Genomic DNA, 24,727 nt, shown 5'->3' on the forward strand with positions numbered 1-24,727 from the left:
ATTAGATAGATTGGCAGGGAGGTCACACTTCTATTTTCTGGATGGATACTCGGGGTACAACCAGATTTCTATTTCCCCGGAGGATAGGGAAAAGACTTCATTTACTTGCCCTTACGGAGTGTTTGCCTTCAGGAGAATGCCATTTGGCCTTTGTAATGCGCCTGCAACATTCCAATGGTGCATGATGGCCATTTTCACAGACATGGTGGAAGACATTATGGAGGTCTTCATGGACGACTTCTCAGTGGTGGGAAATTCGTTCGATGAATGCCTAGCAAATTTAACCCGCTTACTGAAGAGGTGTATCGAGATGAATCTAGTGTTGAACTGGGAGAAGTACCATTCATGGTACAAGAAAGAATTGTCTTGGGGCACTTTGTGTCGAGTAAAGGGATTGAGGTGGACAGAGCCAAAGTCGACGTGATAGAAAAACTTTCACCTCCCACATCAATCAAGGCTATTCGTAGCTTCCTAGGACACGCCGGCTATTCATCAAGGACTTTTCCAAGATCGCCAATCCCCTCTGTAAGTTGCTCGAAAAAGATAACCCATTTGTGTTTTCTGATGATTGCAGGGTGGCTTTTCAGGAACTAAAGAAGCGGCTAGTCATAACACCGATTATAGTTGCTCCCGACTGGAGCAATCGTTTGAACTCATGTGTGATGCTAGTGACTACGTTGTGGGAGCCATGTTGGGACAGCGTAAGGATAAGGTAATGCACCCTATTTACTACTCTAGTAGGACGCTGAGTGGTGCTCAGCTGAATTACACGGTAACTGAAAAAGTAATGTCGGCTGTTGTGTTCGCCTTTGATAAGTTCAGGTCTTACTTGATAGGGTCGAAGGTGATCGTGTACACATATTACGCAGCCATTCGGTATTTAGTTGATAAAAAAGAGTCCAAGCCACGCCTAATTCGTTGGGTGCTGCTTCTGCAAGAGTTTGACTTGGAGATTCGTGACCGTAAGGGCACGGAGAACCAAGTCGCTGATCATTTGTCATGCCTTGAAGGTGCTGAAAATGCAACTAAGTCTGAGGATATTCTGGAAACCTTTCCAGATGAGCAGCTGCTAGCCACAAGTGTGGAAGATGTGCTATGGTATGCTGATATTGCAAACTATTTGGCCTGCGACATTGAACCATATGAACTCTTCTATGTTCAAAAGAAACGATTTTATCGTGACTGCCGAAGCTACTACTGGGATGAACCGTATTTGTTTAAAATTTGCATTGATAACATGATCCGGAGATGTGTCCCCGAGATAGAACAATATTCTGTTTTGCAGGCTTGTCACGCGTCACCTTATGGAGGACATTTTGGAGGAGTTTGGACAGCAGCGAAGGTGTTAGAGGTCGGGTTCTGCTGGCCAACAATCTTTAAGGATGCTCACCAATGGGTAAAGGGTTGCAATGAATGCCAAAGAACGGGCAATATATCCCGTAGACATGAGATGCCAATGAATCCAATTCAGCAAGTTGAGGTGTTCGATGTCTGGGGAATTGATTTCATGGGTCCCTTCGTCAGTTCTTACGGCAATAAATACATACTTGTTGCGGTAGATTATGTATCCAAATGGGTGGAAGCTGCAGCATTCCCTACCAATGATTCGAGAGTGGTGGTGGGGTTCTTGAAGAAGAATATATTCACCCGATTCGGAATTCCGAGAGCCATCATTAGTGACGGAGGCACGCACTTTTGCAATCGTGTCTTTGAGAAGTTGTTGTCTAAATATGACGTGCACCACAAGGTGGTGACCCCGTATCACCCTCAAACAAGTGGGTAGGTAGAGGTCTCAAACCGTGAGATCAAGAGTGTGCTTACTAAAACTGTAAACGCCACAAGAACTGATTGGGCGAAAAAGCTTGACGATGCACTCTGGGCCTATAGTGTTACGCTCCGCAATATTACATCAATATTACGTCCCGCATTATTATATTACGACAATGTTATGCTCTGCAGTAATATGTTACGATGGTGTTACCCTCTGCAGTAATATATTACGATTGATGTTACGTCCTGCAGTATTAAGTTATAATAGTGTTGTACCCGATGGTATTACATTACGATGATATTACGCTTCGTAATAATAAGTTACGACAGTATTGCACCCTGCTGTATTTTACGTTGAATTTGTCTTATGGTAATTGACATCAGTCCAAGGAAAAGATTATTTGGGGATTATAAGGATTATGTTATTTCACAAGGGATTAGTAAATTCATGAAGGTGAAAGAGGGAGCAAGTCTAATAAAATGAATTTTGTCAAACTTTGGCATTTTGGGATAAAATACTGGCCGAGCTAAAATACTCGGTATTTATGAACTAGTAATATACCACATGACCATAATAGCAAGATGTATAAAGTGTGTTAAAAGTAAGTGGTATGATAAGTAATTTGAGATAATTTTTAATTATGTGATAGTTGGATAATTATTGATTTTAGTGGGAGATTAACTAATTAATTGATATAATTGGATAAGAATTCAATGTGTCACTAACATGTGATCCAACTAAGTGACTATTGAATCAATTGGATCAGGTGATATATATAACTCTCATTGTTAATCTTTATCGTTGATTAAGGTACAAAGACTTGGATTGTTCTTTAAATTATAAACCAAGGATTCTGATGGCTTGTCTCTTAAAAGAAAAATCTCAAAGAAAAATAATACACACCCTATGAAGTTTTTGACTCAAAATCGTCATCCAATTTTGGAGTTGTACTAAATTTGTCTCTGCAACTCCTCACCAAAAAAATGAAAAGAAACTAGGCGGTGATGATACTTTCTTCTCTTTTTTATCTGGGTAAATCAATGAGCAGGAGAAATACAGGGACCCGTATCTTGGAAGTGCAACACCACCTTCTATTTCACTGGTTCACGTTGCTCAGGTCTCAATTACTTATGGGGTCCGGACATGTTAAGGCTATCCCTTCTTTCTTTTGGCATGATCCATATGATACGAACAAAACGTGCAAATGCACAAATTCTATAAATGACTCTATTCATAGAATTATTAGAGATATCTATGTTCTTGAATTTCCGTATGTCATAATATTTTATCTTCTGCTCATGGGTCTCAGAATAATATGCAGTTGGAAAAATTTATCCGGAAGGAATATTAAAATTATTACATATTTTTCATGCATTTCATACATGTGCATTGACCCATGACCAGATGACGTTATATACGCATATATATATAAATATATGTATATGGGATATGGGAAAAGGTTACGGCATTATATACGCACCACCACCTGATCAGCTGGTATATGATGATGATGTTGCCCACAGTGGCTGAAATATGATTCAAACGGCGTTATATACGCGTATATATGTATGTATATATATGTATATGGGATATGAGAAAGGTTATGGCATTATATATGCACCACCACCTAATCAGCCGGTATGCGATGATGATTTTGCTCACAGTAGCCAATATAATATGATGGGATGCCCTCAGAGGCTGATGATGTTATGAAATATGTACATATGCACGACATGACATTCATACGCATATGCATGACGCTAGAAGTAATTTATGATTTACAAAGTTAGTCAGACTTACAGGTTGAGTCATGTACTCTATATTTTTTTCATGTCTATTATGTACTTATTTATGTGCCTTACATACTCGGTACATTATTCGTACAGACCTTCCTTTTGCCTGGGGACGTTGCGTTTCATGCCCGTAGATCCAGATAGACAAATCGAGAGCCCTCCAAGTAGGTTATCAGCTCAACGGAAGATGTTGGTGCGCTCCATTTGCTTCGGAGTTGCGTGTTTGGTTAGTATGATTTAGATGTATATTGTTTGGTATGGCGGGACTCTGTCCCAACCTTTATGATATTTATGTACTCTTAGAGGCTTGTAGACATATGTTGTGTACGTGAAAGATTGTACGGCCTTGTCGGCCTATGTTTTGAGTTTATAAATGATCATGTTGGCCTATTAGGCCCGTATGTCACGAGTATATGATGGTGTAATAAGAAAGATATGTTACATTGGTACTCGGTTGAGTAAGGTACCGGGTGCCCGTCATGGCCCATCGGCTTGGGTTGTGACATATAGGACTGCATTCAAAACACTTATTGGTATGTCACCGTACAAGTTGGTATTTGGGAAGGCCTGTCACCTGCCTGTGGAGCTAGAACATCGAGCTTGGTGGGAACTAAAGCAATTGAACATGAACCCTGATGAGGCTGGATGAAATCAACTGACAAAGTTGCATGAGTTGGAGGAATTCAGATATCACGCCTTTGAAATCACGAGACTATACAAGGAAAGAATGAAGAGGTTGCATGAAAAACACATTATGGATAAAAATTTCAAACCCGGAGATAAGGTATTATTGTATAATTCAAGGTTTAGATTGTTTCCTGGTAAGCTTAAGTCCCAATGGTCTGGGTCGTTCAGGGTGACCGAAGTATTCCCGTTTGGGGCTGTGGAGATAACCAGTAAAGATAGCACTAACACCTTCAGGGTTAATGGACAACGACTCAAACTGTATGTGGGGATGGATAAAATGAAAGAGTTGTCCGTCATACTTCTCGTTGAACCACAAAGGTCGAGCGAGCCTTAAATGCGCTTGATCTACGTCGTGCCACGACGTTAACTAAGGCGCTGGTCGGGAGGCAACCCGACGATAGTAGTAGTGGTTAATTGTGAGTTTTTGAAAATGCTAACCAATGTAGGTGACAATGGGCGGGTGATAAGGCAATCAAAAATAGAAAAATCAGGTGAAAATTGTAAAAAAAAAAATCAAAGCCCAGTAGCGCGACCGCCCTCATGAACGCGCTACTAGTGCGATCGCGCTCCTGAACATGCTAAGACCGCGCTAATTTGGCAAAACATTATGCCTGTACCGCGCTAGTGAATGCGCTACTGGCCGCGCTACTAGCGCGATCACGCTAGTGGCCGCGCGAGTGAACGCGCTAATTTGGCAAAACTTTCTGCCTTGGTCGTGCTAGACTAGCTCGATCGCGCATTTGGCCGCGCTACGAACGCTCGATTTAAGCCCTTATAACTGACAATTTTTCACTTGTTCTAAATTTTTTTTATGATTCAATTTCCTCTTTTTCTTTAGTCTAAATTCCCTCCCCCCTCATCTAATAACCCACATCTAACAAACCCTCCCCCCCCACCAAACCACACGCCCTAAAAACTTCAGAAACCCTCCCCAATCTCTCATAACTCAATTTCTTTTCTTCTTCAGCTCCCCTCTTCCAGAAAATTTTCATATCTTTCAAGTTTCTCTAAGTCTCCAATAACATTCCCCTTTAACCCTCTTCTCTACTCCTCACTCACACTACACGTATGTTACTCTTGTTTCAATTTTCTTTCTTTGTTTTCACATAATCTCTGCAGATTTTTGTGTGTTTAAGTGTGCTTTCTTTTATATGGTTATTTTTTTTATTTGTTTGTTAGTAGTAGATTTGGTAATAATTATTGTAGTATTTGTGGGTGGTGCGAATTGTAGAGTGTTGTTTTACTTGAATTGTGACTTTTGGAAAATTTGGTAGTGGGTTCATGTTGTAAATTGCTTTGAATGGGTTGTGAGTGCCTAATGCCCACAAGGTGTTTGTGAAAAGGCCTCAATGAGTGTAATTATGTAATTGTGCCACGTATGCGTGTGAAATCTGAGTAACCGTAGTGCGTCACAATTTTTAGTGTTGGGAGGTACTTATTTGTTCCCGTTTTTCAGGTACCATGGCTCCATCGAAGAAACGCCGCACCACCGGTCCATCTTCTAGCAGACAAGCTAGCTCATCCAGGACATGCGAGGCTACCCCTGAACGCCCTTTTGATAATCACAAATTTGTCTCGGCTAAAGCCCAAGACTGCTTTGCTGAGAAGGCTTCCAAAATGCCAATTCCTGAGTGGGGTATTGACGTCCGATCACTCCAGCGAAATTGCCCTCACATGTACGATAAGCTGATGAGACGAGGGCTACAAACATTCATTAATGAGCCCGGTGAGGGTAATGTAATGGTTGTGAGGGAATTTTACGCCAACGCACCTGAGCATGACAATGGCATCGTCACAATACGACGGAAAGCGTTGAATGCCTCTATTGAGGCGATAAGGATGACATACCAGCTACCCCCTCCTGTGATTGATTATGATGACTTTTATAAGTATGGCCGTAACCCAACACAGGAAAAGTGGTAGTGATTCTTTGAAACAATCTGTGCACCGGAGAAAGATGTGGTTTGGATGCAATATGGTGAGAAGTTCCACTTCTCCGCACTCACTTTTGAAGCAAAATGTTGGTTGTATCTCATCAACAACCATTTGATTCCATCCCACAATACTACAGAGGTAAATGGGCCTAGAGTTGCTTTGATTTGGTGCTTCGTCAATGGACACAACTTTGACGTGGCTAAAGTAATACATGACGAGATGTTCATCCGCAGCCGAATAAAAAGGTATGGATTCTTATTCCCTTCTTTACTAACTCAGCTTTGCATGGATGCTCGAGTGCCCGAAAATCTAGCTGCGGATGGGCTCGTAAAAAAGGACTGCAAGTTCCGAGCGGACAAAGTAACCACGGGTAAGGAGCCAGCAACAGCAGAGGAAGAGAGTAGTGGTAGCTCTGACGACTCAGACGACGAGGATAAAGAAGCGGAGAATATGAGGGTCGAACCCCAGGCCCCAGAGCACGTTGTAGAAGTTGCAATACCATCTAGGGAATCCACATCTTCACAACCACGCAGGAGCACCCGCATGACCAATTTGGAACAAGAGATGGCTGGGTTACATACTTCAGTCACAGATTTAGGTGCCCGTGTTGAGGTGGTGGCTGACAGGCAGGGGAAGTTTGAAAAAAAGTTCTTGGACTGGTTGAGAGCTTTGGGACGAGCGTGCAACGTGAACCCAGACACCGTCTCCGACCAGAAGTGAGCCTTCAGGGAAGTACCTCTACCTCACTGTTCTTTAATTTTTAAAGCCATGGGGACATATCTTCAATATAAGTGTGGGGTGGGGATACTTCATTGTATATATGTAATTGTAACCTTTGACTAGTTGATTTTGGTTGGTTTTGTTTTGTTTTGGTTGTTTAGCTTTGATTGCTTTGGTGTTAAGTAAGAGTTAATTAGTTTAAAGTATGTAAGTAGCTTGGACTAAGTCGAACAAAAAAAATGAAAATGAAGACTCTTCCTGATGATGGATCTTTTAGATAATTTTCTTGAGGGAAGTTAGTATAAAAAAAATACAAAAAGATTTTTTATTTTCTTTTTAGGTAGTGTAGTAACTCCCCCTTGATTTTTCTTTGAGCCACGGTTCTTTTCCAAGGGTTTAGCTTGAACCGGGTATAGGTAGTTTTTATTCATTTTGTTTTCTTTTTAGTTTTTAAATTAGGATTAATGGGCTAACGAGCTGAATTTGAAAAGAAAAACCTCTAGCGTTTTTACACCTGAACACAATAGACACTAGAGTGTAACGCTTGTGCTCAGTAGTTGATTCTTGCTAAAGTGCCTTAAATTGTATATTTGTCACTGACTTGAATAATCAGAAGAGAGTGTCTTGATAAGCCAATCTTGAATGAGTCATGTGCCATATGTGTGAGTTTTAATGTATTCCATGATTCACATTTGATGCCTAGAACTTGCCCTGTGTGTTTGCAACGCGAAATAGTAGTTTCATTCAGTCTTAGAAGTGATATAGGCAATTCCTTGTTGAGCCAGACTTATAAAGTAAACCCACCTAACTGCAATACATCTTAGTTAACCCCGTTGAGCCTATAAGCCTATTTCTTTGGCAACCACATTGCAAACCTTACCCAATTGTTTGAATAGCCTTCTGTTTGAACCCTTTTTCCTCACATAAGCACTTGAATGGTATTGAGAATTATGCAAAGGCAAAAGTGTGGGGTAGGGTTTGGTTTTTGAGTGGAACCACCGAAATCGGAAAAAAAAGATGTCGAATTTTGTCGCATAAAAGATGAAGTAACACAAAAAAAAATATAGTGGTTGAGAAGTGGTGGTTTGCTATAATTGCCCCTAATGGATGGGGTTGTTGTAAATAAAAAAAATGGTGGTGAAATGTTTGGTTGACAGAAGTATGGCTTTGAATGTTAATGTAATTGTATTAAAAAGTGCGTAGGGAGGTTAGTCACTATATCAAATATATCCTACCCGTCCCTTAGCCTACATTACAACCAAGTGAGGTCCTATTGATCTTAGACTGAGTGGCTCAATTAGTAGAGTAGTACACTACGGGTAAGCTTATGATGCATCTTTGTGATATGAATGTTCTTTTTTTTAGAGTGAGTGAATTTCATCTATCCAAGTTCCTAATTGTTCTAAATATCATTATATGTGGAACTACTCTCTTGTGTGAATGTGAGGGCATGTGATTCATGAAGGGAAGGCAAGTCTTGACTTCTGTGTAGAGTAGCTTGAGAAGGTATGAATATTGCACGGCACGTGAGAGTCAACTTTTGAGGCTAGGATTGTTCACTACTAGGTGTAACTCATGTGATTTGTTCTTGGTGTGATGCGTTAGGGAAGAATGCTTAGTGAAGGAACCTCTATAAAGGGTGGTGGATTGCTCGAGGGCTAGCAAAGATATAAGTGTGGGGTGTTGATATTAGGCTAGATTTATGTCATTTGACGATTGTTTTGCCCCAGCTTGATTATGTTTCAATGCTCTAATATAATTAAATGATGAAAAATGAGCTCTAAATTGTGTTGCAGGAATGAGGAGCTTGTATGAGGTCCTAAAGCTGTGATTGGAGCTACATTGAAGCAAGAAAGACCTCTAGGAGCTGAGTAAGCGAGAAGACGAGAAAAAGAATTGACCAAATGAAGGACTGGACTAGCGCGGCCGCGCTAGCCCAGATGGTCGAGGCAGAATGGTAGGCTACTAGCGCGGCCATTAGCGCGCCCATGTGCGCGGCCGCGCTAGCCCAGTTCCGAAAAATAATTCTCAGGGGTAAATTTGGAAGTCTTGGGGAAAATTCACTTAACCTATAGAAGGTCAAGCTCGGCCAAAGGGGGGTTGTGCAGCTTTTGATAGCTGAGAGCAAGAAAAGGAAAGGCAAGAGGCAAGGAGGAGTATTCTACATCAAGTTCTTCTCTTCTTCCTTTTGTTTTTATGATTTGTAATGAATTTGATTATTATGATGAACATCATTGTTATGAGTAGCTAACTCTTTTAATCTAAGGTTTTGGGTGAACCCGTTGTGGATGAACTTGTTGTTATATTAATATAGTTTTGAGTTGGTTGTTAATCTCTATTTGTTCAACTACGTTTTGATTTTGGTTAGTTGAAAGGATCCTCAATTAGTCGTTCCTATTTATTATGTATCTGCTTGAGAGAGAGTGCATATTTAGGTAATTGTTTGAACAACATCACTCCCGGAGTATAGGCGAGAGTCATAATCGAGGGTTTAGAGGTTGGAGTAGAGATAATGATACCTCGGGTGCGATCTAAGTAAGTTGTAATGCGAATCTAGCTAGCGTAGCTTGAGGGAGTGCGTCTAGTAAATTATCATAATTACTTGAGAGAGAGTTACGATAGCTGGAGAGTTCATGATCGATAGAGGCAACTAAATCGAAGCTATAAGAAACATACAATTAAGGAATTCAACAACGGGGGAAACCATTACCTTAGACCTTTATTCCAATTGTCTACAACTGTGTGTTAGTTAATCTTCGTTTATTAATTCTGTTAGCTGTAGTAGTGACCATAACACCACTTGTTATTCACAAAGTTTGAGAAGGTTGACTAATAAGAATTTAGTACTTTAAAGACTTCTCTTGATACGTTAATTCCTTGTGGGATTCGACATGGGGCATAATACCTCAGATTATATTTGCAACGTCCCCTTAGTCTTTTAATAGACACAGTTGAGCGTGATCATATTGTATTGATGATCAAGCAATCAAATAATCAAGCATACGATTGTACAAATAAACTAATACGACATGTTAACAAGCCAAAACCAGTATTCAAACAATAATAGTCATGAAAGAACTTAAATCCTAGAATGTGAAGTTTAACTTCATATAGACATGGTAGTCAGACGACCAATCATCAAAAGAAACTTAAAAATCACCAAGTTTGACCAAAAAAATATGAACCTCAAGCTCTACGTGTCCATTCCTTGCTCTCCCTAGGTCGAAAGTTCTATAAAAATCGTGTTTAGGGTGCATTTATAGATGTAGGAGACGTTTTAGTCCAATCCCAAGTCGGCTAGGAAAACTGAGGGCCACATCTCCCCTTCGCACGACGCGTGAACTGTGAACGAGCACCCGACTCTCTTTTTACATTCTTTCTCGCATTGGCTCGCACATTGTCCCAAAGTTACTATTTTGTGTAAGGGCACCCATCATGACTCGTCATCCTCACCCGCGAAGCGCAAAGCTGTTGGATGAGCTGCCTTCAACTTTTTTTTCCCTTGTATTTTTTATCCCTTTTCGCGCCAAATCATCTTATTTCGATCAACTTTCATCTAACAAGTCCCAACACATAAGAAACATATAATGAGCATAAATCACTACAATAATCATTCAATCTACATCAAATCACATAAAATATGAGATACAACCATACTCAAGAACATGTACTTTTTGCTAATTATCACCTAACTAGCCAATATATTTCTTGCCAAATATGTGAAGGAAAAAAGAACTACTCATTCTTTTATTTGTTTGACGGTATTAGGCTGGAACTATGCCAAATGGTTAATTTTTGCCTTTCATAGTTGGGGTCAAAATTGGGCCTACCTTTACCAAATTGGCCTACATTTATCATTTTCCACTAACGAAAAATGATTAGCACCACGAATTGCTTTCTGTTCAACATAAGACTTAAAATTAAACAACAAGAACTTATCTTAATCAAAGAAGGGCATGAATGATTAGTTTTGAATAGTTAAGAAGAATATTTTGAACCTTTTTTCCAAAAATAAAAGAAAGAAAAAATACATTAACTTGGGATCTTATCCATTAAATCGAGACAAATGAAATACCCCCTCTATCCTGATTTATGTAATACTCTTTGCTTTTTAATAAGCAGAGGTGGATACAACTTGTGCAAATAGTGTTACGTGACAACGCTTTATCAAAATTTATACTAAATATGTATATATAGATAGTATACAAAATAAATATATTAGGTATAAATATAAAAATGATATTGCTTTTTATGCTGCTACCAGAGAAGGCTTTCTCATGCTAGGCGTCTAGACCTACTATACTCGAGCTGTATCACTGGCACACTTGCTATATCTGCTAACGCTTTATTATAGTAATTTATTTATTTATTTATTTTTAATAAATTTTGATATTGCTTATCAAAAATCCTGTTAAGTGAGTCCCGAAAATTAATGACATGTTTATATATTTAATAATAATTCAACTTTAAATTTCCTTCTTAGTGAAATGATTTCTAGCCATACAAATACTTATGATTTGCTTTAGATTATAAATTTTAATTTTTTATTTTATTTTTTAAATATTATGCCCGATTAAAAACTTTCACATAAATTGGGACGGAGTAAGAATTTTATTACCTAATTTGGGCACGACAATTATTTCAAATCTTAAGATAACACAAAGGACACCTTAAATTATATACATACAGCCTCAAAATCAATACTGTTGACAGATCATCTATACCCCACATCCAGAACAGCCACTCCTAACTTCCACTTTGACTCGGCCTCCTTTTCCTTTCTCTCTCCTCCACGTGTCACCTCTATAACTCACCTTCTCAACCGAAAATTTCACTTTCCCTCTCTCTCAATAGCTCTGCGATTTTTTAGGTAATGCATTTTCACCTCTGAATTTCACTGATTTTTTTTCTCTGTGTTTGATTTCAGTTCTGTTCATTTTTTCCTTCCGCCATTTCTCTGGTAATTTGTTTAATTAAGGTTTATTAAATTTCTGTTTTTTTTTTGTTTCTCACGATTGATATATATCTGTTTTTGTACGTTTTTGGTGGGAATTTGATTTGATCAGGTTGCGGTTTTCACCATGAGTGGTGCTACGAACCAGTTGATATCTGTTAGTCCGCCGGAGCTCAGGTTCCAATGTAATTCTCTCTCTCTCTCTCTCTGTGTGCGCTTGTGTTTGTGTGTGTTCATTTTGGATTTGTTGTTAAGACAATTTGAATATAAGAATTTTTGCTCACATTTCTTATTGATTGTGTGGGTTTATGTGTTGAGATGTGTGATTAGATGAAATGAAATTAAAAGAGGGAGAAATGATTTGGCTTTCGGTTGATTTTTTTTTTTTTTGGGCGCGGTCTACCGAAAACAACCTCTCTACTCCTCCGTAGTAGCGGAAAGGTCTGCGTAACACACTACCCTCCCCAGACCCCACTTGTGGGATCTCACTAGGTTGTTGTTTTTGTTGTTGGTGGTGGTGGTGGTGGTGGTGTTTCAACCAGCTTAGGCACACCTTGACTATTCTTCCGAGTACTTGCCCACCAAGGCTCGGGCGGATGGGGGAAATGATTTGGCTTTTAGTAGATTTTATTCAATATTTGACCAAAAATATTACTTCATCCGGTCCACAATAAGTGAATTAACCTTAACTAATTGTTACCTTGACATGTTGGAATATGTAAATAAGGGCAAATTTTGGAAAAATAAAATTATTTCCTTTTTGATTATGTAAATGGTCACTTATTTTGGATCAAAATAAAAAAGTAAAATGATCACTTATTATGGACTACAGGGAGTAGCTATTTGGATAACATCTGAAAAAAGTTCGTGCGTAAAGAAAAAAGAGGAATTGTTTTTGCAAAAACTTCTTGAAGAAATTAAACAAATGCTTTGTTGAAATACTCTTTGTAAGACTTTTAAAAAGAGGAATTGTCTTTGCAAAAACTTCTTGAAGAAACTTAAACAAATGCGTTTGTGGAAATATTCTTTGTAAAACTTTTAAAAAATTCCAAAGGAAAATGCTACCTAGTAGTCCACCTCTGTGCTCTTTTTGCAATTCTTGTTTATCGGATTTGTTATGACGAGGAAACTTGTAATTCCATTTGTTTGATTGAGAGTGAATCCCCATTGCTTGAGAAGTTTGACAACTCAGATACAAAAGGTGGTTAACATAGCGGAGATAAGAACGTAAAGACATTGTGAAAACAACCTCTTTATGCAACATCGAGCATATGTCTGAGAGATGAATACGGTGAAGGTACCGTTCAGAGTCATATTCTTTATCCTGTTCTGTTTTATATGGCAATGTTACTATTTGGAGAATCAAGCAATTTTATCTTCGCCTACGATTTATCAAATACTTTTTGAATATTCTTACTTGTCATACACGCTCATGTTTGGTTGTGGTTCTGGAATTTCCTGTCTCAGTTGAGTTGGATAAACAAAGCTACTGCGATCTTAAAGTCACAAACAGCACAGAGCATTCTGTTGCTTTTAAGGTATGCTTCATCTCAATTAGAATAATTCCTTTAATCCTTGATGTCTTTTTAAAGGACTATTGTAACTCATTATTATATGTGCACTCTACTTATACTGCTTGTTTTTCGTTGATAGGTGAAAACTACTTCCCCAAAGAAGTATTTTGTTCGACCGAACACTGGTATTATACAGCCCTGGGATTCATGTTTCATTCGAGGTGCCGCTCTTGAGCTTGAAATTCTGTGCAATTCACATAATTTGTCTATTTTACAAATAGTATTAATTGTTGTAGCAGAATATGTACGCTAGACACTATTGGCCTAAATTCCTCCCCAGAGCCCACTTGTGTGGGATTACACTGGGTTTATTGTTGTTGTACACTATTAGCCTAAATTCTATTCCTACGATTGATATCTTTTCAGTAGGGGGGTTGGCGTTTGATATTGATCTTTAATTTTTATGATGTGTCTGTAGTCACCCTTCAGTCTCAAAAGGAGTATCCGCCCGATATGCAATGCAAGGACAAATTCCTCCTACAGAGCACAATTGTGAATAATGATATTGATGAACTTTCTCCAGATACTGTAAGAATTTTATGTGGAGAGAATCTGTGTAATATGTTTACATAGAAAACAATCTTCTTCCTATTCTGTGATATTAGTATTATTATTTTTGATAACTGTTCTATTATTTTTTATGTTGATGTATCCAGTTTAATAAGGAAAGCGGAAGAACTGTAGAAGAGTCCAAGCTTAGGGTTGTTTACATATCTCCTCATTCATCTCCTGGACATTCTGAAGATTTTAAACAAAGTTCTGATTTCACCTCTGTAAGTTCTAACTTTAATTTTAGCCCACGTGTTTCTCTACTGCTTCAAGTGCTTGTTTGAACTTTGCCTTTCCCACGAGAGGTTGATATTTGTTCCCAAACATCATAATGCTGAATTTCCTTAGGAGATGATGACTAGTGGCTTAGATTTGTAAGCATGCAGCTAATATTATCTTAATTTTCGAAAACTTGGCTTTTTTTTTTCAGTGATAACTTCTCATATTTGCCTTTCTACTTTTCTCCTCCTATATTTGAAAAGCCAGGGGTTGCTCCCTTTTGTGATATGAGTTGTGCTTTTGGTTGGATGTCAGTGTCTGCCTTTTATCTTATCGCACCTTAGTATTTTTCTAGGTAAAATTTAATTCACGTGAATGTAGAACACTTCCTATAATGACCATAGGGATATATAAGATAATACCGGGTAGCAAAAGGAGCATCAAAGGGACCATGTTTGAGGCAGGATTTCTTTTGTGATTGTTATCTAAGCAGTTCAGAATCTCTAGAAATTCCATGTGCTCTGCTTATTTATCTCTCTCTGCCTCATTTCCGTCAAACCTTGTATACTCTCAGATGACTGGCCAAACGTGTAGAGCATGTAAACTTTTCAAAAGCACCAATTGCTTTACTTCCTTACTTATGCTATATGACCTTAAAAATAGATTGAACGACTTTTCTGTGGCAGTAATTATCTGATATCCTGATTTAGTGATAAGATTTTGAAAACAAATGGTTCTGCCTCCCCCTTTTAAGGCAGATAAGAAATACCATAGCTTAGAAGCTGGTACTCTTAAGCTCTGGTCATCTGTAATAACATAGTGTGCAGTCAGTGAAACGAATATTCTGTGCGACTTGAGAAATATCTAGTTTGTATTGGTATGGAAACTTTTTATGTGCATTTTCTAGTCTGCGTGTATGTGTCTGCATCTTTTATACTTTTTAATCAAAATTTCATATTGTAATATGCTACAAGGGAATAATATTTTAGTGCCATGTGTGTGACTTGAGAAAAGCTCTGCTTGCATTATATTTTCTAGTCTGCAATGATAGAGCCGTGTACATGAAGATAGAGGATAGACTAGAATCTAAGTGCAAATTTTAATGCTAAATATTTGCCCTTCGATGGTATAGAATCAAGCATTGCAGCGTATCAAGGATGAAAGAGATGCAGCTGTCCGACAAACACAACAGCTGTTACAGGAACTGGTTAGTTTACTTATTTATGTTTTCGCTTTAATGTGAGTAGTTGCAACTTTATCCATATATGGGCATACACTAGTCTAAAAAATACTTAGTATATAAGCTGGCTCAGTATACAGAAACTAACTAGCCTGAATTATCCTCATTAATACATGATAAATGGTTGATTGTACATTGGAAGTCATATATTTGATTCATTAATAGTTCATATAAGACATTGCATCCTTATTTTAAACTGTTTTGAAATCAAAAGGTAAAAAGACGCCTTAGTTTCTGGGAGAAAAAATCTGGAAGTTGCAACTTTCTTACATTTTGCTTGCTTTATAAGGAGAAGGCAGTAAGTATGTAACAAAGAGTGGGACAACAATTAAGCTGGCCGCGAAATATATTAGAGTATACAACAGTAAACAGCTATCTAAGCTTTCGGAGTTTCTTGTCTCTCCGAGAGCAAGAATGAATTGATGATAATTTAGGTGCTTCAATTGTGAGCTCATATCATCTTCTGCACATGTTGTATAATATTGGATGTAGATGAGCTTAAATGGAGCGACATGGTCAGTGAGCATTCATATATCCGATCCCAACTTGCTTGGAAACGAGCCTTAGTTGTTGTTGTTGTTGTTATTGTTATATCATTTTCTACACATGAAATTTGGCCACCATTCTCATATTTCTGCTTCTCTAACTTGCAGGAAATTATGAAGAGACGAAGAAATCGGAATGATCCAGGCTTCTCTCTAAAGTTTGCAATTGTTGTGGGAGTCATTGGCCTAATGGTTGGCTTTCTGCTAAAACTGTTGTCATCACCTTCAGTAGAATAGCTCAAGTTTCTTCATTCTTGGATTTTACTGTATAATTTTCTAGTGCTGATGAAGGGAAGAGCTTTCTAGCTCTGTTAATTTTGTGTAAATTGATCAATTTATATAATTTATTTATTTATAATCTTTTCTCATCATGTGTTTTGGGCTAATCTTTTCAAGTAAATAGTCAAGGCATCTAAAAATACATAGTTTGATTTTTATTATTCTTGCTATAATTTTTTATATAGCTCTAAATTTATTTTTTTACAGATATTACCGGAAAAAGTAAAAATATGCCGTTGAAATAAATAATCATTGCATCAAAAGAAGAAGTATAAAGAGTGTACAACTGCAAGTTCATTATTTTGGCTATACTTTTTTATTTGGTAAAAAATAATGAAGCTGTGGCCTTTTTTTTTTAAACTGAGCTTGAAAATAAAAATATACAATTAAAATAAATAGACATTATATCTAAAGGAAAAAATAACAGAAAATACACAACTAGTACTCCATTATTTTTGCTAAAAGTTTTCTATTTGGCTAAAATGATGGAGTTTCAACCAAGCTTTTACAAATTTGGCCAAAAAAAGAAGAAGAAAAAAGATATGCAATTGAAACAAATAGATATTATATCTATAAAAGAAATTAAAGAAAATAAAAGTTAGAGTAAAGTCCAAACTATATGTTAAGATGAAGCAAGAAGAAATACATAGTTGTAAGTTGTAACAAATAGAGTTGCGAACATTTTGATGACATATTTGGATATGTTTGAAACTTGCTTATAATATTGAGTGTTGTTGAGCTTGGAAAAATGAAATACGACTATGCTACGATTGTTAGTGTATAATAACTAATTTAATTAGATGAAATTCTTGAATACTAAATTTGTTCTTAACGTGTCTAGTGAAGAACAAAATGGATGAAGTTAGGGGTCGTTTGGTAGGGTGCATAAGAATAATACTGAATATGGTGTATTAGTAATGCTGGTATTAGTTATGCTTGTATTAGTTATGCTGGTATTAGTTATGCTGACATATTTCTTATTTATTGTTTGGTTTGATGTATTAAAGCATTGCACAATTTCTAAAAGAATTGTTTGTTTACAAAAATGCCCTCAAAACCAGTCCATCACTCTAACTTTTTAAAAGAAACATATGTTGAGAAATGTTTTTATATGAAAAAGTTTTAAAAAAAATTATTTGATTTGTCTACCTATATTGTAATATAGAACTAAATATTTGTTTATAAAAAGAAAATCTGCTAAGTATTTATTTATTTACTAGGGAATAATTTTACTTTTCACAATTTGGATTATTTAAACTTGCATTAATATAATAACAAGCATATTTTAATAAAGCATAAATTTTGAAGGACAATTTTATCTTTAACTAAGCTAACGCATGCATTAAAATCCATTGCATTGCATTAATACCAAATAGAATATATAACTAATGTTTGCTTAACTAATGAATAGATTCAAAATATCTACCAAACAAAGTATTATTAATACACAAAACTAATGCATGCATTATTTTATCTAATGCATCCTACCAAACGACCCCTTACATAATAGATCCCAACTAGTTTGGAATTAAGAGGTCATTGATTCTTCTAATTTAGGTAAAAGAAAATAAGTTATGATATCTAGTTGAAAACTGAAGAAATTTAAAAAAAAATGGAAGGATAAAGTAAATCCTAAGCAGCAAGACTCAGGAATATCAAGGTAACCATTCAGGAATGTGGTGGGATAATTTGAATTACCCTAATTAAATGTGTCGAATTCGAGCTAAAATGATACTTGATAAAGATAATTAAACGACCAATAAAGATTATGGTGCAGTAATAAGTACTCTTTCATTCTAAATCAAAGGTATCAGGTTCAAGTCCTTAATATAAAATCGTCTTCATTAGGGAGTATTTTACCCAGAGGCAGATCCATGATTTGAAGTTTATGAATTCCTATTATAATCTTAAATTAATATACAATACTCTCTCTCCGGCCCATAATAAATGACTTTTTGACTTTTGGCACACCTCTTAAGAAAACACTAACTCCTAGGAAAAAAAGTACAACAACAACAACCAGTATAATCCCACTTAGTGGGGTCTGGGGAGGGTAGTGTGTATGCAGACCTTACCCCTACCCTCGGGTAGAGAGGCTGTTTCCAAATAGACCCCCGGCATCCTTCCCTCCAAGAACTTCTCACCTTACTCTTGGGGAGACTCGAACTAACAACCTCTTGGTTGGAAGTGGATGTTACTTACCATTAGAGCAACCCCTCTTTTCAAAGAGTATATTATTAACCTTAATTAAAATTAGCATATTATTAACTTGATATAATAGGATTTCTAAACAAGGGCAAAGTTGGAAAAAATAAAATTCATTCATTCTTGATTATATAAAAAGTCATTTATTTTGGACCAAAATAAAAAAGCAATTATTATGGATCGGAGGGAGTAATAATTGGGTTCACGGTTACATAGTTATAAATATTTAAGGGATTTTTTAATAAAAATATTGGGTCTATGCAAAAATTAATGAGTTTGCGGGAACCCCCATATACTACTCTCTTGATCTGCCATGATTTTTTTTATAAAAAAAAAAAAAGGATAATTAAAATTTAAACCCAAAAAGAAAAAGAGTTGGGTGTAAATGTAAATAAAGAAAGTAAATGACCCTTGAAAACTTTTATCTTCCTGCAACTTCCAGGAACTAACAGGTACGTAACTATATAACCACATTTTCAACGTCCCTAAAAATTCAGCTGTTAATTGAGAAAACATTTTTGGCGTGTTGAAGAAGCAAAGAGAGAGAAATGGAGTCTTGCACATCGTTCTTCAATTCACAGTCGGCGTCGTCTCGCAATCGCTGGAGTTACGATTCTCTTAAGAACTTCCGCCAGATCTCTCCCTTTGTTCAAACTCATCTCAAAAAGGTCAGTATCTGTAAAATTTCGTCATATTTTCGGCTATGCTTTGCGAATGTAGAAATTGGAACAAGAAATTTGTCTATCTGGTTATTATTATGTTGAATTTATTTGACGAATTTGAATCAATTATTTGTTGAGAACGGCCTGGATTATGGTTTTTTTAAAAAAAGTTTTTGGCCTAGATACCGAAGCAAATTAGGTTTTAAAAAATTAGGAGAATTTTGTGGAACTTTGATGCTTGTTGAATTGTGTTAAGGTATCATCTCAAAAAGGTTAGTATCAGTAAAATATCGTCATAATTATGCTATTTTTGCAACAATCTCAACTTGTTGTTTTTGGCTTTATTAGAGCTTTGAATTGGCTGTGTTTTGCGAATGTAGAAACTGGAACAAGGAATTTGTTTATCTGGTTACTGTAATATTGAATTCAATTAATTTCCCTTGCGCTTCTATCGGATTATTAATTATTTGCTGACAACAGTTAGAATTGTGGCCTTTTTAATTTCTTTGGCCTAAAGCAAAGCAAATTAGGTTTAGAAAATAGGAGAATTTATGGAAGCTTAATGCTTGTTGAATTGTGTTAACGCCTTAACTAAAAGTAGTTAGAGATGGGACATTTTAATTGTATTTATTCACGTGCGACTTTGATTCATTTTATTGGGCTAGTATAGTTGGTGAGAGTCGAATCGGGATGGAGGCATGCTTGATACCATTAATTGTGTGACCCGCCTCATCCGAAAGTCCTCAGGGCTTTGGTCTAGTAGTAAGAGCATAGAACATGATGTGTGTGTTAAAAGCACACGTCACGAGTTTGACTGCAGACAAAAGCATGTATTTAAGTGCAGAAGGGAAGAGAGGCGGCTCCATTATTCATCAGTTTCAGACCATGTGTGTCCTCGGGAGATTTCTCGGTTACCAAAAATAATAATTCATTTTTGGTGTTTGCAGCACTCTTCTTCTTGCTTTACATGAGAATAGTTAAAGTTAAAGCTGGATGTTTCATTTCGTCTCAGTACTAGAAGTTTTAGGTTTGTCAAGGGACTTTTTCATGCTAATTTAAGAGATCATTCTACTTGGCATTGAACTGTGTCAATGTGGCAGAAATTTGGTGGAATCTACCCATTTATCTCTTTTTTCCTGTTTTTCTGGTCTTGGATTGTACTGTAAGGTTTTAGTATTGCTTCAGAATGTTATCCTGATCATCATTTCTATCTTGATTGTAGGTCTACCTTTCATTATGTTGTGCTTTAGTTGCTTCGGCTGCTGGAGCTTACCTTCACATTCTTTGGAACATTGGTGGCTTACTTACGACATTGGGATGTGTGGGAAGCATAGTGTGGCTGATGGCGACACCTCTGTATGAAGAGGTACTCTTTAAGTATTTTTCTTGATAGAGCTTATCATTTGCTCCTCTGCCTCACATCTGTGATTCTCCACTTTGTGTGTTCATTTGATTTTAACTTGATATATGTGTTAATTGTGGTGATCAGCAAAAGAGGATAGCACTTCTGATGGCAGCTGCACTGTTTAAAGGAGCATCTATTGGTCCACTGATTGAATTGGCTATTGACTTTGACCCAAGGTTTGTGGTCCTCCATCATTTTATCGATTTAGGTAGTTCATGTTTTAAAGAATTGCCACTGTTTCTAGCTCGTAGCCTTAGTTTTTTCGCACTAAAGCTAATGCTTTATTTTGGTTTGGAAGTGGAACCACTATAACATTTGCCCTTAGCTTTAGAAAATGGCCTATAAATTTGGAATAATTATTTTGAAATTCATTGTACTGTTACTTTAAGCTTGATGTTTTAGATTAGCTTTTTGTTGTGGAAATACAAAAGCACACTAAAAATTTCCCAATGTTTACCGAGGAAAAGTTTAATGTACAAATAAGCGACAAAAATTGAATGAGAAATGATATGTCTGAAGGTCTGGAATTTAATCAAGTTTTGGGTGGGCTGTGTGAGCCTGGATTCGCCTGCTCTGTTAAGATGATATCATCTCATATTCTAATACTAATTTTCTATCTCCATTCTGAGTAGCTTTTGCTTGCATGCTTGTGTATCTGGTTGTTGAGAATTATTATTTCCTGGGACTGACTAGTTAACAGCTGCACAATCTTAAATGTTAACAATGTGTTTCTGATGCTTACATTCCTTGTATTGCAGCATTGTGATCGGTGCTTTTGTTGGTTGTGCTGTGGCTTTTGGTTGCTTCTCAGCTGCTGCCATGGTGGCAAGGCGCAGAGAGTACTTGTATCTTGGAGGTCTTCTTTCATCTGGTCTCTCTATCCTTTTCTGGTTGCACTTCGCGTCCTCCATTTTTGGTGGTTCTATGGCCTTGTTCAAGTTCGAGGTATGAACTCAACGTTCTTTTTGTCGTCTCATAGCATTCTTAACTTGGTAGGGAACTCTGAAGGAGACTATGTTTGGCTCTTAATGCCTGTTTCTTCGCAGGTTTATTTTGGGCTCTTGGTGTTTGTGGGCTATATCATTTTTGACACCCAAGATATAATTGAGAAGGCACACCTTGGGGATTTGGACTACGTGAAGCATGCTCTGACCCTCTTTACAGATTTTGTTGCTGTTTTTGTGCGAATATTAATCATAATGGTGAGCGATTTTTCCAATCGGTTTATTCTGCAAAGTGTTGACCCACCTGCCCTTTCTATGTATTGCTGATACTATGACTCTTTCTTTTTTTCCCAGCTGAAGAATGCATCCGACAAGGAAGAGAAGAAGAAGAAGAGGAGAAACTAATGCATAAGCGGTTATTCAAAGACTCTGTAACTCTAGAATCTGGCATTTTCTTGTTCATAAACTTCTGTAGACCTTCGACAAGTATGTTGTTAATAGTTTGGTAACGCCTCAGATTAAGCTGCGAGGCTCTGTTATGCCGCATGCCAATGTGGTTATGGTGGTACATAGATGGTTTTGTTTCCGAAGCATACCATCAAATAACATGCATGTTTACACTATATCGATAACCTACGAGTGTACTACTTATTTCTGCTCCCTTTTGCTGTGTTAGGTTGTTCATGATTGTATAGTTGATTTTCCGTTATGTTAGACCATCTTCTTTCTTGACGTTTAATTTCTCATATTGATGGGAGAAATGAAAATTCACACCGTCGCCCCAACTTGTTTAAGACTGAGGCGCAATTGTAGTTACTTTTGTCCTTCAACATGGGAATTTTTTACCCTAAGCCATGGGTTGGATGTGGTTTTAGCGCAGGGCTTATTAGTTACGTATTCTATGCCCAAGAAGTTGGAGATAGGGCTGCTCGGTGGGCCGGGCCTGGACCGGACTGGACCGGGCCCGCGGTCCTAACGGGCCTGGTGGGCCGGTCCTGGGTGGGCCGGTCTTGGTGGTCCTCCTGAGCCCGTTACGGGCTGGTCTTCAAGGTTGAGCCCACGAGCCCGGGACCGTTTAGCCCGGGACCGTCAGGCGGGCCTGGGCCGGTCCTGGCGGGCCCAACGGCTATTTTTTTTTTTAAAAAAAATTAAAATTCTCCAACGGCCATATTTAAAATCTAGCCGTTTGGGCTGAAAATATGACCGTTTTTAAGTTTAAAAAATGGCCATTTGGCCCCCAAACTTTATATAATTACACTTTTCCTCATTTCTCAACTATAAATACCCCCTCATTCTTTCATTTTTATTCACCAATTCATCAATATCTCTCAGTCTCTCTCAATCTCTCTACTACAATTACTTAATTTATTGTTGAAATTTCGTGAAAAATTGTGAAGTTGTTGAATTGAAGTTTTCAAGTGTTCAACGATTTTCAATTTTCAAGAAGTTGTTCGGCAATCCGGTAAACTCGTTTCAACTCTTACGTTTTTAGAATATATTTTTGTGTGGTTTAGTTTGCATAATTATAATTAATATGGCATTTACTTTGAAAAAAATGTTTGGTAAAGGAAAAGATAAAACCGGTGAAAGTAGTGGCCAACCAACTACCCTTCCCCCGGCTCCCCGACCTAGAAAAGATAAGCAAGTTGAAAGTAGTCGCCAACCTAGACGTCCTCCTCCTTCTGTAATTCTTGATAGTGATCACCCTTGTTTTCAATTTACCGATAGTGAATTTTATCATAATGTTGCACCAGGTGATAGATTAGATGATGAAATTATGAATGCTCTTTATCCTAATGAAACCATCTTAGAAAATAATGAGGAAAATGAGGATGATGATGAAACCCAAGCACCGGATTTAGATGATACACCTATTAGTCCTCTTAATAACCCAACTGATGCACCGGTCGACCCACCTGTAGAAACTCCTACTTTTAATAGAGAACCTGCTAAACGCCTAGAAACATCATTAGTTTGGAATTTTTTTACTCAAGTAAGAGAACAAAATAAGGCTAAGTGTAAAACTTGTGGGAAATTAATGTCGCATAAATATACTGGAGACCGTAGCGGCACAGGTAGTTTGACTAGGCACATAAAAACACACCCTAGAGATAAGGCTAGATTTTTTCAAATGAAAGCGCAGCTAGAGGGGACAAGTGTAGATTCTGCGGTTAACCCTAGTACAGGTTCAAATCTAGTTCAACCAGGAATTAACACTGTCACCGGAGGTATTTTATATTACGATCCAAATAGAGATCGTGAAGAATTAGCAAAGATGATTACTGTTATGTGCTTACCTTATACTTTTGCTTCTAATCCTAATTGGGTTCATTATATTAGAAGAGTGTTTAATCCTACTTATAAAGGTTGGCCTCGCGCAACAGTTAAGAGTGATATTTATAAATTCAAACATGAATATGAACAATATTTGCGGTATTTATTTACTCATATACCTAATCGGATTTCTATTACTACTGATATTGGTAGAAGTGGTAATGATTGTGATTATCTAACTGTTACAAGTCATTGGATAGATGAGGAATGGATAATGCAAAAACGCATAATTGCATATAGAATAATTAATTCGCGTCACACAGGTAAGTTTATAGCTAACACTGTTGCAGATATTTGTAGATATTTTTGCTTTAGCGATAAAATAATGACAATTTCAATGGATAATGCTTCTAGTAACACCAGTGCTATAGGCATGCTTACAACAACACTAAATCCTGCATTTACTAATATTTTCCATGTTAGATGTATTTGGCATATTTATCATTTAATTGTCGGTGATGGTATGCGAATATTAAACATAGAAATTGAAAAGGTTAGAATGGCTCTTAATTGGCTTTTTTATTCAAACCGTAGAAGTAGACTTAGAGAGTATTTTAAAAAATGTGATGAATATGGCCTTAGAGAAAGAAAGGTTCCTAAACCTTGCCCGACTAGATGGAATTGTATGTACGAAAGTTTAGTAGTAGCATATGAATATAGAAACCCAATTAATGCAACGTTTAATTCTCGGGTAGGTGGTGAGGATGATGATGAAATGCTTACCACTCAAGATTGGACTAATGTTAAAATTCTTTTAGATTTTTTAGAACATTTTCAAATTGCTACAAATGCATTTTCTGGGCAATATTATCCTACTATTTCAAACTGTTTAGTTTATATTGCAGCATTATCTGATTTGTTTGTTGAATTTAGTGAGGGTGGGGATATTTATGAACTTGCTATAAATGAAA

The 24,727-nt window shown here is 37.1% G+C and overlaps 2 protein-coding genes across 3 annotated transcripts; both read left to right on the plus strand.

The window, feature by feature from the left end:
- Nucleotides 1-1,471: 1,471 nt before the first annotated feature.
- LOC107793180 (bax inhibitor 1-like) lies at nucleotides 1,472-22,297 on the plus strand (the record flags this gene model as incomplete). The annotated part of the gene is given in 7 exon segments (NM_001325559.1): nucleotides 1,472-1,482; nucleotides 18,969-19,139; nucleotides 20,356-20,499; nucleotides 20,623-20,714; nucleotides 21,297-21,483; nucleotides 21,585-21,740; nucleotides 21,837-22,297. Coding segments are annotated over 6 exon segments (750 nt in total). The 3' UTR covers nucleotides 21,888-22,297.
- Nucleotides 11,702-16,342, plus strand: LOC107793181 (vesicle-associated protein 2-1). 2 transcript variants are annotated; one of them, XM_016615469.2, is made up of 8 exons: nucleotides 11,702-11,776; nucleotides 11,973-12,045; nucleotides 13,328-13,398; nucleotides 13,514-13,595; nucleotides 13,853-13,962; nucleotides 14,091-14,207; nucleotides 15,335-15,409; nucleotides 16,096-16,342. In XM_016615469.2, exons 2-8 carry the CDS (start codon nucleotides 11,988-11,990, stop codon nucleotides 16,222-16,224), a joined length of 642 nt encoding a protein of 213 aa, XP_016470955.1. In that variant the 5' UTR covers nucleotides 11,702-11,776; nucleotides 11,973-11,987; the 3' UTR covers nucleotides 16,225-16,342. The 2 variants fall into 2 exon arrangements, with proteins under 2 accessions (XP_016470955.1, XP_016470954.1); XM_016615468.2 differs by having other exon boundaries at nucleotides 11,744-11,866.
- Nucleotides 22,298-24,727: the final 2,430 nt, after the last annotated feature.

Source organism: Nicotiana tabacum, chromosome 5 (genome assembly GCF_000715075.1).
Source record: "Nicotiana tabacum cultivar K326 chromosome 5, ASM71507v2, whole genome shotgun sequence".
Classification (NCBI taxonomy): domain Eukaryota; kingdom Viridiplantae; phylum Streptophyta; class Magnoliopsida; order Solanales; family Solanaceae; genus Nicotiana; species Nicotiana tabacum.

Excerpts from the sequence above, each read along its gene's own strand:
- LOC107793181 (XM_016615469.2), top strand. The coding sequence starts at position 11,988 with ATGAGTGGTGCTACGAACCAGTTGATATCTGTTAGTCCGCCGGAGCTC. Across the intron at positions 13,399-13,513 it reads AGCATTCTGTTGCTTTTAAG|GTGAAAACTACTTCCCCAAA; the intron begins GTATGCTTCATC and ends TTTCGTTGATAG. Across the intron at positions 15,410-16,095 it reads AACAGCTGTTACAGGAACTG|GAAATTATGAAGAGACGAAG; the intron begins GTTAGTTTACTT and ends TCTAACTTGCAG.